The 15913-nt window shown below is 42.7% G+C and overlaps 1 protein-coding gene across 1 annotated transcript; it reads left to right on the top strand.

Moving 5' to 3' along the window:
• Positions 1-238: 238 nt before the first annotated feature.
• Positions 239-14138, top strand: MANSC1 (MANSC domain containing 1). Its single transcript, XM_054038659.1, has 4 exons — positions 239-741; positions 5840-6155; positions 7156-7296; positions 13075-14138. Exons 2-4 carry the CDS (start codon positions 5933-5935, stop codon positions 13902-13904), a joined length of 1194 nt encoding a protein of 397 aa, XP_053894634.1. The 5' UTR covers positions 239-741; positions 5840-5932; the 3' UTR covers positions 13905-14138.
• The last annotated feature ends 1775 nt before the right edge of the window (positions 14139-15913 follow it).

Here is a 15913-nt window from a genome sequence, read left to right as displayed (position 1 = left end):
GCGCCGCAAGCCTGGGAGGGGAGGAGAATTAGAGTTGGGGGGCATGCTCGGGGAGGAGGCGGAGCAGAGGTGAGCTGGGGTGGGGAGCTGCTGCATGGCTCCCCAGGGGGGCAGCTGCCACGAGGGGGGGTGCCTCAGGGCAGAGGGGGGGGATGTGCCATGGGGGGGCACCTCAGGCCAGAGGGGGGGGCGGGGAGCTGCTGCAGGGCTGCGGGGGGGCGCAAGGTGGGCGCGAAACTTCCTTGCACCGGCCCTCCTGCTGGAGTCATGTTATTAGGTAAGATTGTGAGCTTGAGAGAGAGAGTGTGTTGGGGGAGGGGAAGGAGTAAGTTTTTAACTCTCATGGGTGCAGAGAAAAGCTGGAAGATGTGAACCCTGAAAGCTCAAAACCAGGAGGCAAATGAAAAGACCCCAGAAAGTGTTGCTGTTTTTTTTTTTTTAATCTCATTCTTATGCCAATCATTTTGAGCCTCATTCATGATTTGTGAGCAGGGGGCTGAGTAGCCCCATGGGGATCAATAAAACTAGTCACTGGAGTCAAGCTAAGCACGGGAGTTTGTTTTCAAGCGTCCGGGATCACACAGCCCTCAAAGTCACACAGCTCAGCCCGCCCCTGCCCTCAACAGCTCTGCCTCCTCCTCCCTCCCGGACCCGGAGGCGCCTCCAGAGCCAGGAGACGTGAAAGCAGAGCTCCTTCGTTCGGCTGCTGCAGCTTCCCTGGGCGAGGGACGTCTCTTGCCGGTAAGGGTGTCTGCAGAGAGCAGAGCGAGGGGGGATCTGGGCAGGCTGAGATGCAGGGCACCCTGAGCAGCTGCTACTCCTTGGGGCAGGAGAGAGAGATCCGGGTTGCAGCCAGTTCCTGTTGGCCAAGCATAGTACATTGGGGAGCCTGACCCTGAGCTGCTAAACTGAAAACAAGCTGCAAGTCATTTAGAACAGAGGTTGTGTTAATTGGTGCTTTAATCCTCTCCCCCTCCCTTTCCTGTCCCAGCAGCCGTTTCCTCTCCTTTCTGTGTGCATGTGTAATCTCCTTCCCTGCCCACCGGCTTTGATTCAGGACTCGGGCTCCCTGAAAACATAACAGCAAACACAGCTTCTTGTGACGCCCTAGGGATTATTGTGCCCCTCTGCCCCACCCACGTATGCGGGATGGGGAACCTGTTTTTCCTGGCAGATGGCCGTGTAAGCAGCGCTGCTCCTCCTTCTGTGTAGTTATGTAGTTTTCAACGAGTTGCCCAGTTTGCTTAAAGGGGCAATGAGTGTTCCCTTAAACTAGGGACATGAAAAAAAGATCTTGCTCCTTCTTTTGACGGGCGGAACGGACACGTGTGGAGGGGAATGAGGTAGGGGAGGAGGAACTCACTGTTGTTTGTTTATATACAGAGGCTACTTCCCATATCAAAATAATTTAAAGTCTTTATGTTCATGAAAGAACATAAGAACGGCCATACTGGGTCAGACCAAAGGTCCATCTAGCCCAGTATCCTGTCTTCAGACAGTGGCCAATGCCAGGTGCTTCAGAGGGAATGAACATAACAGGTAATCATCAAAACAACAAGGAGTCTGGTGGCACCTTAAAGACTAACAGATTTATTTGGGCATAAGCTTTCGTGAGTAAAAACCTCACTTCTTCGGATGCATCGTGAGGTTTTTACTCACAAAAGCTTATGCCCAAATAAATCTGTTAGTCTTTAAGGTGCCACCAGACTCCTTGTTGTTTTTGTAGATACAGACTAACACGGCTACCCCCTGATACTTGACAGGTAATCATCAAGTGATCCATCCCCAGTCACCCATTCCCAGCTTCTGGCAAGAGAACCCCTCCCCTTGCCCTCCTAGCTGATAGCCTATTCTCCATGAATTTATCTAGTTCTTTTTTGAGCCCTGTTATAGTTTTGGCCTTCACAACATCCTCTGGCAAAAGAGTTCCACAGGTTAACCCTGCTTTGTGTGAAGAAATACTTTATTTTGTTTGTTTTAAACCTACTGCCTATTAATTTCATTTGGTGACCCCTAATTCTGTTTTATGAGGAGTAAATAACACTTCTTTATTTACTTTGTCTACACCAGTCATGATTTTATAGACCTCTATCATATCCCCCGCCTTAGTCATCCCTTTTCCAAGCTGAAAAGTCCCAGTCTTGTTACTCTCCTCATATGGAAGCTGTTTCATCCCCCTAATCATTTTTGGTGCCCCTTTCTGAACCTTTTCCAATTCCAATATATCTTTTTTGAGATGGGGTGACCCCATCTGTACGTAGTATTCAAGGTGTGGGCATGCCATGGATTTATATAGAGGCAATATGATATTTTCTGTCTTATTAGCTATCCCTTTCTTAATGATTCCCAACATTTTGTTTGCTTTTTTGACTGCACATTGAGTGGATGATTTCAGAGAACTATCCACAATGACTCCAAGATGGCTTTCTTGAGTGGGAACAGCTAATGTAGACTCCATCATTTTATATGTATAGTTGGGATTATACTTTCCAATGTACATTACTTTGCATTTATCTGCTATTTTGTTTCCCAGTCATCTGCTTTTGTGAGGTTTCCTATGTAACTCTTCGCAGCCTGCTTTGGACTTAACTATCTGGAGTAGTTTTGTATCATCTGCAATGTTTGCAATCTCACTGTTTGTTTATCCCTTTTTCCAGTTGACTTATGAATATGTTGAATAGGATTGGTCTCAGTACAGATCCCTTGAGGACCCCACTATTTACCTCTCTCCATTCTCAAAATGATCATTTATTCCTACCCTTTGTTTTCTATCTTTTAACCAGTTACTGATCCATAAGAGGACCTTCCTGCTTATCCCTTAACAGCTTACTTTGCTTAAGAGCCTTTGTCCAGGGCCATCCCAAGGCAGATCAGCCTGTATGGGGCCCCCCCCTTAACATTTTACAGGTGAAATCTGGTTACAGGGAACTTCAAGAGCAGCTGCTGGCCACAGGTTAAATATTGATAGCGCCCAGCTGCATAATTATAATGTTATGTTATATTGTAGTTCTCTTTTATAATTATAATAAAGTTCATATAATTAAAAAAACATCACCGATCATGATCAGTGTCGCGCCACTTACATTCTGAAATCCACCTTCATGGACTTCCTTACAGCAAACTTACTTCCCAGGTGCATATGGTCTCACTTCCCTCTTTGGATTTTTTTAAAATATAATTACACATTTGCAACACTGAGAGCCCGTGTCTCGGGAACTGGGTGGCTCTTGGAGGTCCTATATGTGCCCTGGTGCTGGGGGACCCCAGGACCCTCCAGTATGGAGGAGGGGCTCTAAGATCTGTTTTCTCTGGGGCTGGGAGGGGGAGAGGAGATGGAAAAGCAGATGGATGGAGGACCCCAGTTCTGAGGGGTGATGGAGAAAGCAGAGTTGTGGGATCCCAGGTCCTGGTACTGCAGGGAGGGGGACCCCAAGGCTGGAGAGCTGAAAGGCAAGGAGGACCCTGAGGCAGGGGGGTGGCCCTAGCCTGGAGGTGGCATTGGAGGACCCCACCCAGCGCTGGGAGAGGGGAAAAAAGAGCAGTGGAAGGGGGAGGTGTGGGGCTCTGGGGGGACACCAGTGCTGAGCGATGGGCGAGGGAGACTACTGGCTGGCATGCACCTGTGCTGGGGGCCCCCTGTGCTGGTGGAGGGTCCTGCCAGAAAAGGGAAGGCTCCGTCTGAGGCGGAAGGGCGGGGCAGGGTCAGCCTGCCCTGGTACTGGTGATGGGGGGCACTAGGACCCTGCAGCAGCAGGCGATGCCGGGAGCCGGCAGAGCGGTCTGGGGCCAGGTTACTTGCTGCTGCAGAGACTGAGACTGAGCCCGGGGGGGCTGGGGGCAAGAAAAAGAAATAAACGCCCGGGCCAGTGAGTGCGGGGCGTGGGCCTGGCCCCTGCTGCTGGCGCCAGGCCCCCCACTAGGTCCCTCGGCCGCCCTGCTCCCCCCTCCAGAGCTCGGGGCCCGTGGCGGTTGCCCCGGTCCCTCCTATGGCCAGGACGGCTCTGACCTTGTCAAAGTCTTTCTGAAAATCTAAGAGACTATATCCACTGGCTCACCCTTGTCCACATGTTTGTTGACCCCCTCAAAGATTGTAGTAGATTGGTGAGGAATGATGTCCCTTTGCAAAAACCATGTTGAATCTTCCCCAACAAATCATGTTCATCTATGTGTCTGACAATTCTGTTCTTTACTGTTGTTTCAACCAGTTTGCCCAGTGCTGAAGTTAGGCTAACCAGCCTGTAATTGCTGGGATCACCTCTGGAGCCTTTTTTTAAAAATTGGTGTCACATTAGCTATCCTCCAGTCTTAAGGTATAAGACTTAAGTATCCTGAGATCTGTATCCTTCTAATTACTAGACAGATACAGCACAGGCAGTAACATTACAAGCTTATTCTGTGCTGTCCTGCCCATGGGACCTGGAGGTCATTTAGTTTCCATGATCTATTCAAATCTTAGCCAGACTACTGAGAGTACCAGCAGCACTGCTAGATTTGATGGTACTTTTTGTGTTGTGGATTCATCTCCATTTAAAAAGTTACTGAAACCACTATTTGCTTGACAAAACTTTCCAGTGGGGTTGTAGTGGATATTCAGCTGAATATGAGCTCCCTGTATGATGCCATGGCCAAAAGGTCTAATGCAATCCTTGACCACATAAACGGGAATCTCGAGTAACAGTTGAGAGGTTATTTTCCTGCTATATTTGATGCTGGCACAACCATTGCTAGAATACTGTGTCTAATTCTGATGTCCACAATTCAAGGATGTTGATAAATTGGAGAGGGTTCAGAGAAGAGCCATGAAAATGATTAAAGGATTAGAAAACCTGCCTTGTAATGATAGACATGCTGAGCTCGGTCTATTTACCTTAACAAAGAAAAAGTTAAGGTGTGACTTGATTACAGTCTGTAAGGACCTACATGGGAAACAAATATTTAATAATGGGCTCTTTAATCTAGAAGAGAAAGGTATAACAATGGCTGGAAGCTAAACCTAGAGAAATTCAGAATGGAAACAAGGCATACATTTTAAACAATGAGAGTAATTAACCATTGGAACAACTTACCAAGAGTCGTGGTGGATTCTCCATCACTGACCATTTTAAAATCAAGACTGGATGTTTTTTGAAAAGACACGTTCTAGGAATTATTTTAAGGAAGTTTTGTGGCTTGTGTTATACAGGAGGTCAGATTAGATGATCACAGTGGTCCCTTCTGGCCTGGAATCTATGAATCTATGTAACCATTTTTACTCTATTGATCCTCTAGGAGAGCTGAGCTGGAACATGGTTACGTAAGGGGGGCTGTGTCTCTCAATAGCAATCCCCCAAATCACCTGTTTCCAGTGTTTGCACTGATCCTCTTTGTTGCCATTTTTATGTCCTTGGGTATCTTGGTTGAAGAAGTAGGCAAGAGGATTCCAATATGTATGTCCAGGGCTGATGTAGACTTCCTGTGTGACTGTGGACAAGTCCCTTATGCCTTCTCTGCCTCCGTTCCCCCTCTGTAAAATGGGGATAATAGCAGTTTCCTACCTTATGGGTATGTAATGAAAATACATTAAAGGTTGAGAGCCACTCAGATATTATGATGATAGGGGCCATATAAATACTCAGAGAGTTTCTTGTGTGCTGTATTCACCACCCTTTTTCATTTGAAAAGTGTAGCAATGTTTTTAATTGGATGCCAAGTATGTTGGGAAGTAAGTAACTTTGCATCAAGTATGTAATATAAACTTTAAAAAAAATTACCTACATTTGCTACTTGTACAAAAGGCTCTTAAAAGTTGTTGAAAACTTCACTTTGACTAAAAGAAGCCTTTCCTTATTTTTCCCCACAGATATGCATTCTTCTTAAAATGAGATTATCTTGAAGTTAAACACAAAGAAGTTCATCATTGTTTCTGACTCAAGAAGAAGGCACCTAAGTAAAAATGTCCATCAGCATAACTTGGGGGTCTACTTGCGCATTCCTAATCATGTGTTACATGATACCTGGGCCATCCCTCAGTCAAGATTGCTCTCTAGAGAAGATGGAAAATGTTGTAATTGATATGATGCCATCTCTCTCACAAGGCATCAGAGGGACTGAGCCAATATATACACCAACTCAGGAAACTTGTATTAATGCTTGCTGCTTAGAAAAAAACATATCAGGTAAACTTATACTCCCTTGATTTCTGTTCTTCTCTATCATTGCTTATGACATGCTTGTAATTGGCTGGGATAGGAGCTGGTGTCAGCCCTCAAAGGGGAAGAACCAGGACATTCTGCATTTCCTTTCTTCTTTCAGCACTGAATGTGAATATTTCTCTCCTTTCATACCAAGACTAACAAGATACTGTGAATATTGGTCTGTTTTGCTTAACCTATTAGCCAATGAAATGAGACCTTAGTGATTAAGTCCTAGTAATGTGTATTAGTCTGAGCAATTATTGCATATATCTTGAATGTTAGGCATGCCCAATGGTTTTAAGCCCTTCCCCCTCGCCCTCACCATCCACTCCAAGACATAGAAGCCATAACTTTGTGAGTCCAGCAGACAGAATAAAAAGAGACAATGGATTGTTTTATGTTACATTTGAGTAGCTACAAATAAAATGCTTACACTCTTCTGGGAACTTTGCTTTCCATTAAGACCTTACAAGCAGAATGAACTGTAGCTGCAGATAGCAGCATCACAATGTTAACAGTGAATCAAACAGCAGAAACAGTCAGGAGGCTGTGGGGATGGTGAAATCTTCTCTCAGTCATTCAAAGAAATTAGGGTTTTTTCAAATTTATCGGATGCCTTTGAGCCAAAGGCTCATATGAAAAATGATGTCCCAAGATCTGATATGAGGGTAACAGCACCTTGGTAGGAATCTCAGCAGGTGGGTGAGGGGAGGCTTATCCTACTATTTCTGTTAGACCTTGTTGGCACGTAGAAGGAGGGGCCACATCTTGCAGATTGGCTTTTGGCTTGTAGGTATCTAGTGATATATGTTTATTAATCCCCAGAACTATATTATTTCCTGCAGAATGTGATATATTCATTCTTTTCCCTTCATACTGATCTGGAGGATTTTAGTCAAGCTAAGCAGAGCTTATTGCTATAAAAAGAGGCAGATACAACACTTCTTACTGCTAAAGTATATAATATATTATCCTTTTTTAGGAGACAGGCAATGTAATTTGATGATTTTTGATGCTCGAAGGATAAGCCAGCATCCAAACTGCTACCTGTTTTACTGCCCTAGTAAGGAAGCTTGTCCAATGAAACCAGCAAAAGGACTCGTCAGCTACAGGATAAATAGAGGTAAACAATACTAAAATCAACTGATCATTGACTTTGTTTATACTCATGTGTCTTACAGATGTGTGTTTGCATTAGAGTTGGTCATCAATGTTTGATTTATCAGCAAAAAATTTAAAACGGAAAATGATCAGCTGAAAATTGAAAATTTCGTTTTGGAAATGCTACCATAGTGCCTCATGGGAGTTATAGTTTTGTGTGCCTTATACCCCCTTTTTTCTTTATGGACCTGGCTTCTCATGTGGACTGCATCTCCCATGATGCATCCTGATTGCCCCCCCCCCCCCCCCGTTAGACTTCAAAATCTTTTATATTCTTTCCCTCTTTAAAAAAAACAAAACAAGCCCACCCTGTCATACCATGACAATGTGAGACATAATTAATATAATTTCTTGACACATTAATATCTCCTCTCTAATCTTTCATACATATGCTTTCTGCTTAGACTGGAAGCTCTTTAGACCAGGGATTTATTCCTAAATAATACAGTTTGTGTGTGCTTAAAAAGCTTCTTCCATTTTGACACATTCTGTGTGTTTCGGAGAAATTCCCTATGAGTATATTGAATATTACTGGAAGCAGTAGAAATTTAGCACCCTTGTAGTACTTTACATGTTTGAAGGGACATATTGTGGTGGCTGAGGGGCATATAAATACCCAGTTATAGAAAGCACTATATAAATATTAATCTTCATAACATCTCTGCAAGGTTAGTAAGTAAACAAAAGTAGTAATAGTCCTCTTTTTTTCAGGTAGAGAAACTGAAGCAGAGCTGCAAAGTGACTTACCCAAGGCCAAACTGCATGTCAGTAGCAAGGTTTAGAGAAGACTTAGTACTCAGAAATTTCTTGTCATCTCTAATGTGCTATGCACTTTTTGGTGCTAATACATCAGCTATACTAAGGTCAGCTATTAAGATGTAGCAAGCTTACCAAAATATATTTTGCAGTGTAGTGGTAGCCCTGTCAGTTCCAGCATATTAGAGAGACAAGGTGGTTGAGGTAATGAAGAAGAGCTCTGTGTAGCTCGAAAGCTTGGTTCTTTCACTGACAGAATTTGGTCCATTAAAAGATACCTCACGCACCTTGTCTCTCAAAATATACTTCTATGCTGGCACCTTATCTGACTGAACTCTTCAAAGAACAAATTGACAATTAGACTGTCCTCTCGCAAGGGAGTTTATGTGGTGGTTTCAGTGTGGCTCACTTTGCAGAGAACACAAGTTTTTTTTTTTTAATATACTGGAGTTTTTCCTATCTCTTAGATATTTCCCAAAGGCTGAGCTTACTGAAGAGGTAACTTTCTCCTGGGAAGGAATTGGTTGGTGAGGAAAAGCATGCTGTCTAGCAGGGTCATCCGCATAACTTGTTCAGAAACTGTTAGGGTGCATTTGTTGTGATAACACCAGGAAACCAGGGCAGGGGAAGGAACAAATGGCTTAAACTCCTAGGGTGCAAAAACAGAAGAGTCAAAGTAATTAATTTATTATCTAACTTTTATCACACTTTTCCCACTCTTTTCTCCCCCAGGAGTATGTAGAGGATTGAAAGAGGGAAGAAAACATGTGACTGTGCTGGGCTCTTGATCTGCCAAAGTACAATTGCTGAGTTATACTCATTGTTTTCAATTGTGCTGTTTTTCTGGCTCCTGTTCAGATTGAATTATGGAAATGATGTGTGTGAGCTCGTTTACCTTAAGCCTACATTGCTGATAAGCTTTTCAAAGGTAGTTACCAAGAAGCCTAGCCCACTTCTTGTGACAAACCTTTTAAGTTTGTTTTTTCAGATAGAAACGTGCACAAGGTTACAGTTAAGTTTCAGAGGGGTAGCCGTGTTAGTCTGGATCTGTAAAAAGCAACAGAGAGTCCTGTGGCACCTTTAAGACTAACAGATGTATTGGAGCATAAGCTTTCGTGGGTGAATGCCCACGAAATGGATCTGACGAAGTAAATGCATCCAACGAAGTGGGCATTTACCCACGAAAGCTTATGCTCCAATACATCTGTTAGTCTTAAAGGTGCCACAAGGTTACAGTTATTAGTGATAAAGAAAAATACTCACATATTGGAGCAGTTTTATTCAGTGCAAACTTGATTTTTCCAGCTCAACCACCACAGAACCAATTCGTGATTCAGGAGATGTTTTATCTTCTGTTTCCAGCCACAGAAGCTATTGCTGAAAAACTACTTGGGGTTTCTGCTCTGCCTCTCACACTCTCATTTGGAACATAGACAACATTCTCCATACAAATAACCAACCATGATATTGGTGGATATTTACTGAGAATACCCATAGAATCCTATTAGACATTTCCTTTAAGGGTGGATGGCCTCTAGGAGATGACCTCCAAGGTAGTTTAGCATATGGACTATTTGAGAATGGTCCTGTAGAATACTCTTCTTTTATATTTTTTAAATAGTGGTTTGTGTACTGCTTTGTCTGTCTTCCTTCAATAGCAAGATTATCTATTCTATTATAATACCACTAGTGTGCCTAGCACTTGACAATTTCTTAAGGTCCCTGTGGTTGGGAGCTTACAATCTAAAATGAAAATGAGGAAATAAAGCTGACATTTTTTTTAACCTCAAAAATATAGGGTGTGATTAGTCAGACTCTGGCTGCAATAACTGTCTGCTTTCTGATAGTACATCAGTGAGTGTTCAGGTACATCTGTTGGCTTTGTGGAAGAAGGTGAGAAGATTCATGTAGGGTGATGAGATCCTTCTTTGTACCCCAACCAAACTGTTTCCCACAGCATAAATTACACACACACTGCAGTTTTCTGACTGTCATTTGAGGGAGTGAATTTGGTAATCTGCAGGTTGCGCAACCCAATTTACATGAATACTGCATCATTGCTCTACTTTGGGTGCTTGTCTAAAAGCATGGCTTCTACAAGTGGGGTTCAGTCCCACACTCCTTTGTTTAGAATGAGAAAGGAATGGTGGTTTAGCTGACCACATCTGCTGTATTGTTGAGCAAATTCCTTGTCTCAGAGGTAATGCACTAGGAACTGAGGAAACTGTTGGTATTTTGACCATTTAGATTTTGACCTTTGAGTTTGTGGTGCACATTAAATAATAAAATATGAAATCATGTAGATTTCCCTTTCTAACTACTGAGTAAAGCTTGCAGAAAAATCAATAACTTGTTCTTGGAAGACTCTATTTGGGTTTTTTTTGTTTTTTGTTTTTTTTGCTGTCTGTTGGATAGATTGTGAAAAGGCCATGTGGTAACAAACTGGTATATAACGACAAGGATCTTTCTTTCCCATTCTGATTATGGTTTTAAATGGAAGTTTCTTTAAAAAGTTATTGCATTCCAGTTTACAACATAACTGGTTTTTTGTTCTATGCTGCTTAATGTCCCTTCTAGAAACCTAAAATATATTTCCCAACTTGTAGGACAGCAGCTGCGGTAGGTGGTCTTTCCATTTCAATTAATTGAATTAACTGTGAAGATTTTTTACTTCCTCATGACCCAATATAATGGAAGTTAGCACAGCACCCTGGAAAAAGGGGCTTCCAGTTGAGACAGAAGAAACCATGGATGTGTTTTGTATATTTTAAATCCACTACTTTTTTTTTTTTCAAAAGTCCTATATGTATCTAATTATGTCAAATTTTAAGGCAGATGAAATCTGAGTGTAAGCTACTTAACAGTGTACTCTCCTTCTAAATTCTCCATATATTCAGTTTCTAGTCTTCTTCCTGTCTGTTCTCTTGCAAAGACCTGTTGCTAAGGAAGGGGGAATAGTACACAGGGTTAGTGCACTAGCCTCAAGTCAAATCCTGACTTACGCCTCAGGTGATCTCAGTGTGGTACCTATTTTGTGTGTATTGCACATTTTTGCTCTTAAGAGCAGAGATGTTGCTGGTCAAAATCAAGATATATTGGGGAAAATTCTGAGGGAAGCACGAGTATACATCTTTCATGTAGTTTTACATTAGGGACAGTAGGGCAATCACTGATGAGGTGAGCCTGTGAGTCAACTTGCTTATCTTAGTTTCTGGCTGCGGTCAGGTGGCAGGGGAAAATTAAAGTTATACAGTGAAGGTCACCCAAATATTTGCATACTTTAATGATATGGTGATCTTGTAAAGTGGAACCTTAACATGGTCTTCTTATCACTTAACTTTTCTCAGAGAGAAAATCCATTTCTTAGAGATTTTTCAATTGAAGGAAGTGTCAGATTCTTTCACCATTAATTCTAGGTTATCTAAGTGTTGGGTGTGTGTGGTTTCTTGTTTGCTTAGTGTCAAGTATCAGGGGGTAGCCGTGTTAGTCTGTATCTACAAAAACAACAAGGAGTCTGGTAGCACCTTAAAGACTAACAGATTTATTTGGGCATAAGCTTTCCTGAGGTTTTTACTCACGAAAGCTTATGCCCAAATAAATCTGTTAGTCTTTAAGGTGCCACCAGACTCCTTGTTGTTTTTGTTTGCTTAGGAATTTCATTACATGGTTAACCCTCCAGTACTTAGAGGTAATACAGTGAATAAGGGTGAAGCACCACACCCAATAGTAAATCCAGCTGGCTATTGGATAATGATAATGTGGACAAAGGAGCTGTGCCAGTTAGTTAGTCTTCCCAAGAACTATTATCCAAAGTGTTAGGTATTTTTTGTTTTGTTTTTTTGTATAGGATCTATATACAGTATCTTAACATAATGGAACCTTTGTCAATAGTGTGAGTTATATGCAGCTTTTATCATGCCAAACTATGCATATTTTGCTACCAGACTCCAGTTAATAGCTTTAACCGAGCAACAATGCACTGTGCTGCTTAGAAACTGATTCCATTTAACTTCAGAGGAAAGGGTGAACATTTTAGTCAACTACTTATGATGGACCCTGCCCCTCCTCACTTCTAACAACTCTTCATCCACTTCCCCTCATAATGGCTCAAGTTCATGCTCCTCCACAGACTTCCTGTGAGATTTTTTGCAAGTCACTTAACCTTTTTGTGCCTGTGTAAAATGAAAATAGTGGTACTTCCCTACCTCACAGGATGATTACATTGTGAGGATAATAACATTAAAAGATTGAGGCACCCAGATTCTGCAGCAACAGGGGCTTTATAAGTACCTTAGACAGATATATACCTCTACCCCGATATAACGCGACCTGATATAACACGAATTTATATAATGCGGTAAAGCAGTGCTCCAGGGCGGGGGGTGGGGGGGCTGCGCACTCTGGCGGATCAAAAGCAAGTTCAATATAGCGCAGTTTCACCTATAATGCGGTAAGATTTTTTGGCTCCCGAGTACAGCATTATATCGGGGTAGAGGTGTATGCAAAATTGACAAATACAAGTGTGACTTGGTAACTTCTGCTTCTCTGGTTGGCAGAGACTAAGAATGTTTTGAAGATGACTGGCCTGATTCTTCACTGCCTTGCATCTCTGTATAAGCATTTAAACATGTGCAATGTGAGTTCAGAACACTACCAAATCAAACGATTTCTTTGCACAGAGATAAATGCTTACATAAGGTGTAAGACCGTGAAGAATCTGGCCTGATACCTTTAGGCTTGGGAGATGGAGTATCAATTTGTGCTATGACAACCGTAATTTTAACATGCCTATTGCCAAACAGTGATTTTTTTTTTAAAAAAAGAGGAGAAAATCATGATACCCCAGGCAGTTTAGTTGTTTCTTTTCGGGGTGGGTCCCTTTTGTGATTCTCTATTAGATTCAGGAGAAGCAGTAAGCAGAGGAAGCATTTGATTGCTAAAGTGGATTGAATAATTAATTTATATATTTTCTTTCTATTTTTAGGTATACAGATTCTGGACTCACAGCTTGCAAATTATGACTCGAATGGAAACTCTCTTTCTTCACAAGCAGCTCGCTTTGACCTTCCCAATCAGGCAGGTCACCTGAATCATACTGTTGCTTTGCAGAAATCTATTACTTCTCAGATGTCTGAACTCATTGACCATATAGAAGACCATTTAGATAAGATTGAATTGCACACAGAGTTTCCTGAAGACCAAGAGAAAAAACATCCTGAGACCTTAGATTATTTCCCAAAACAAAAAATAACCAAGCTATTGCCTACAAGGGCTGCTCGAACGTCTCAGCTTAGCACCTCCACTCCCCCACCACCTACCATGCTTCCTACCACTATCAGTAGTGCTGTACTCAAAAACACAACCACTAGCACTCAGATTCCTACCACCACTGCTTTTACCACAACTAACCACATGATCTCGAATTTCAGAACTGCTACAGAATTTGCAAGGCTCAGAACATCTGCCACCACTACCAAGCCAATAGCCACCTCTACAGACAGTACTAGCAGCATCAATCTCTTTTCTTTGTCAGTTGTTGCTTTGCTTAATAAGGATTCCTTGGCTCCTTTTCAAAATATGCACCAGGATAATAGGCAGCGTGATTCAGAAGCCTACCTATTAGATGATGTTCCAAAAAGCAAGCATGCCCCTCAATCTGGTGACAAAAGTGGTCTCATAGCAGCTTTACTTTTTGGGATAGTGTTTTTGCTATTAGTTATTGCGCTAATAGGCAGAAAAATGTCTCAATCTCTTAAAAGAAGACGTTATAATAGGCTAGACTACTTGATCAATGGAATGTACGCTGATGTGTGATGGGAGGGGAAATTGAAACAATACATTGGTAAGAAGTGCAGTCTTTGTTAGAAGCTGCAGTGCTGAAATCCTTGAGGAGGGTGTGTTCTCTCTTAGCTACAGGTGGGAAAGGGGCAAACAGCTATGGATATGTTCTTCCCCCGCTCCCCGCCCCCAAAAAAGTACACCCTGAATTGTGGAGTAAAATTCATTTAACTGCTAAATCATAAAATAAACAAACACTGTCTAAGTTAAGCAGAGACGTTTTTAGATTTCAAATAAAAAATCAAGATCCTAACATAATATTCTGCACCTTGATTAGGTTGTGAACAAAACTTTTGTGCATCTGTACAGCCCATCCCTGTATTCTGTTACTATTTTGTACAAAAATATCTGTTAAACAGTGTGTAAACACTACTGTTTTTACCTGACAGTCCTATTTAATACATTGCCTCATGCCTTAGAGGGACACTTCAAACTTTAAAAAGAAATCATTCATACGCAAAACTTCACGGTGTAAGAGTAAAGGTTGCTACATACATAAACATACCTGATATAAAATCAAGGAACTGAAAGGTTAAGCCACCTAACACCATATGTCTTCTATTCTACCGCTTGCAGGCATGGGTCTTACCACTGCCACTAACTCTCCATTACGCACCACAAATTTCACTCTGCCTTTTCATAGAGATACTAATCTCTGACTTCTGATTTTTGCCGTAAATGTCAGAGAGAGAACCTGCTTTGTCATTGCAAAGTAAAGCAAGCTGCATTCAAGTTTCTTCAGGACAAAAGCATGACCTAGTGACTTGGCTTCTGCCTGTAAAAGATTCTGCTGCTGTTAACACCCACAGGCACTCTACACGTGGACTTCCTTGCCTCTGGGGATGGGGGCAAGGGATGAGCAAGAGTGTGGGAGTGAACAGCCACATTCAGGGGGCATAGCTGTGGGAAGCAATGGTGTGTGGGATGGGATGACAGGGTTTGTAGCATCCAGTTCTTGTTTTTAAGGCTTGTCACAACCATGAAGTCTAAAATCATTTTTTTTTTAAATGAAAGTCTAGATCCTAGAGCATCCATTTGACAACCAGTATAATCAACAACAGGAAAATGGGATTATCATCAATAAGGGGAAATAATTCATTTTTAAATTAAAAAAGTAACCTATATCCAATCAGTTCTTAGGCTGTGTGTGAAATTTGGTGCTTGAGATGAGGGTTTTTTGGATGGCATTAAACGAGGAGTACAAAAATAATTTCCTTAGAATAAATTTCTTAAAGCATCCATCTTTAATTTTAACTCAAACTAACAGATTTATGAAGAAAAATTAATTGTTCACAGATTAATTTATGCAAAACAAAGAAGTTGAAAACTTGCTCTAAGTGAACTTCATTGTATGGAGGCAAAACCAGCTTCTTCATGATGCTTAAATCTGAAAATGTGTCATTGTAACATTAGATAACACCTTAGATGTGGTTTTCAAACTTTTTTTCTGGCGACCCAGTTGAAGAAAATTGTTGATGCCCGCGACCCAACAGAGCTGGGGATGAGGGGTTTGAGGTGTGGGAGGGGGCTCAGGGCCGGGGCAGAGGGCTGGGGTGAAGGCTGCGGGGTGGAGCTGGGAATGAGGGGTTCTGGGTGTGGGAGGGGGCTCTGGGCTAGGATAGGGGTTGGTGTGCGGCGGGAGGGTCAGAGCTCTGGGATGGGGCTGAGGATGAGGGGTTTGAGGTGCAGGAGGGGGCTCCAGGTTTCAGGGTGGCTCAGGGCTGGGGCAGGGGATTGGGGCACAGGGTTGGGGCGTGGGCTTACCTCCGGCGGCTCCCGGTCAGCAGCACAGCCGGAGTGCAGAAGCAGCCTTCCTGCCTGTCCTGGCACCGCCCCGGAAGCAGCCAACAGCAGGAGGTGTGCAAGTGGCTCTCGCCCGCAGGCACCCCCCAGCACCTATTGGCGGTTTCCGGCCAATGGGAGTGCGCAGCTGGTGCTCGGAGTGGGGGCAGTGTGCAGAGCCCTGTTGCCTCCCTGCCTAGGAA

The sequence above is a fragment of the Malaclemys terrapin genome, chromosome 1 (assembly GCF_027887155.1).
Source record: "Malaclemys terrapin pileata isolate rMalTer1 chromosome 1, rMalTer1.hap1, whole genome shotgun sequence".
NCBI lineage: Eukaryota > Metazoa > Chordata > Testudines > Emydidae > Malaclemys > Malaclemys terrapin.
Note: the sequence above shows the minus strand (reverse complement) of the source record. Positions and strands in the feature narration are given on the sequence as shown.

Excerpts from the sequence above, each read along its gene's own strand:
- MANSC1 (XM_054038659.1), top strand. The coding sequence starts at position 5,933 with ATGTCCATCAGCATAACTTGGGGGTCTACTTGCGCATTCCTAATCATG. Across the intron at positions 6,156-7,155 it reads CTTAGAAAAAAACATATCAG|GAGACAGGCAATGTAATTTG; the intron begins GTAAACTTATAC and ends ATCCTTTTTTAG. Across the intron at positions 7,297-13,074 it reads CAGCTACAGGATAAATAGAG|GTATACAGATTCTGGACTCA; the intron begins GTAAACAATACT and ends TTCTATTTTTAG.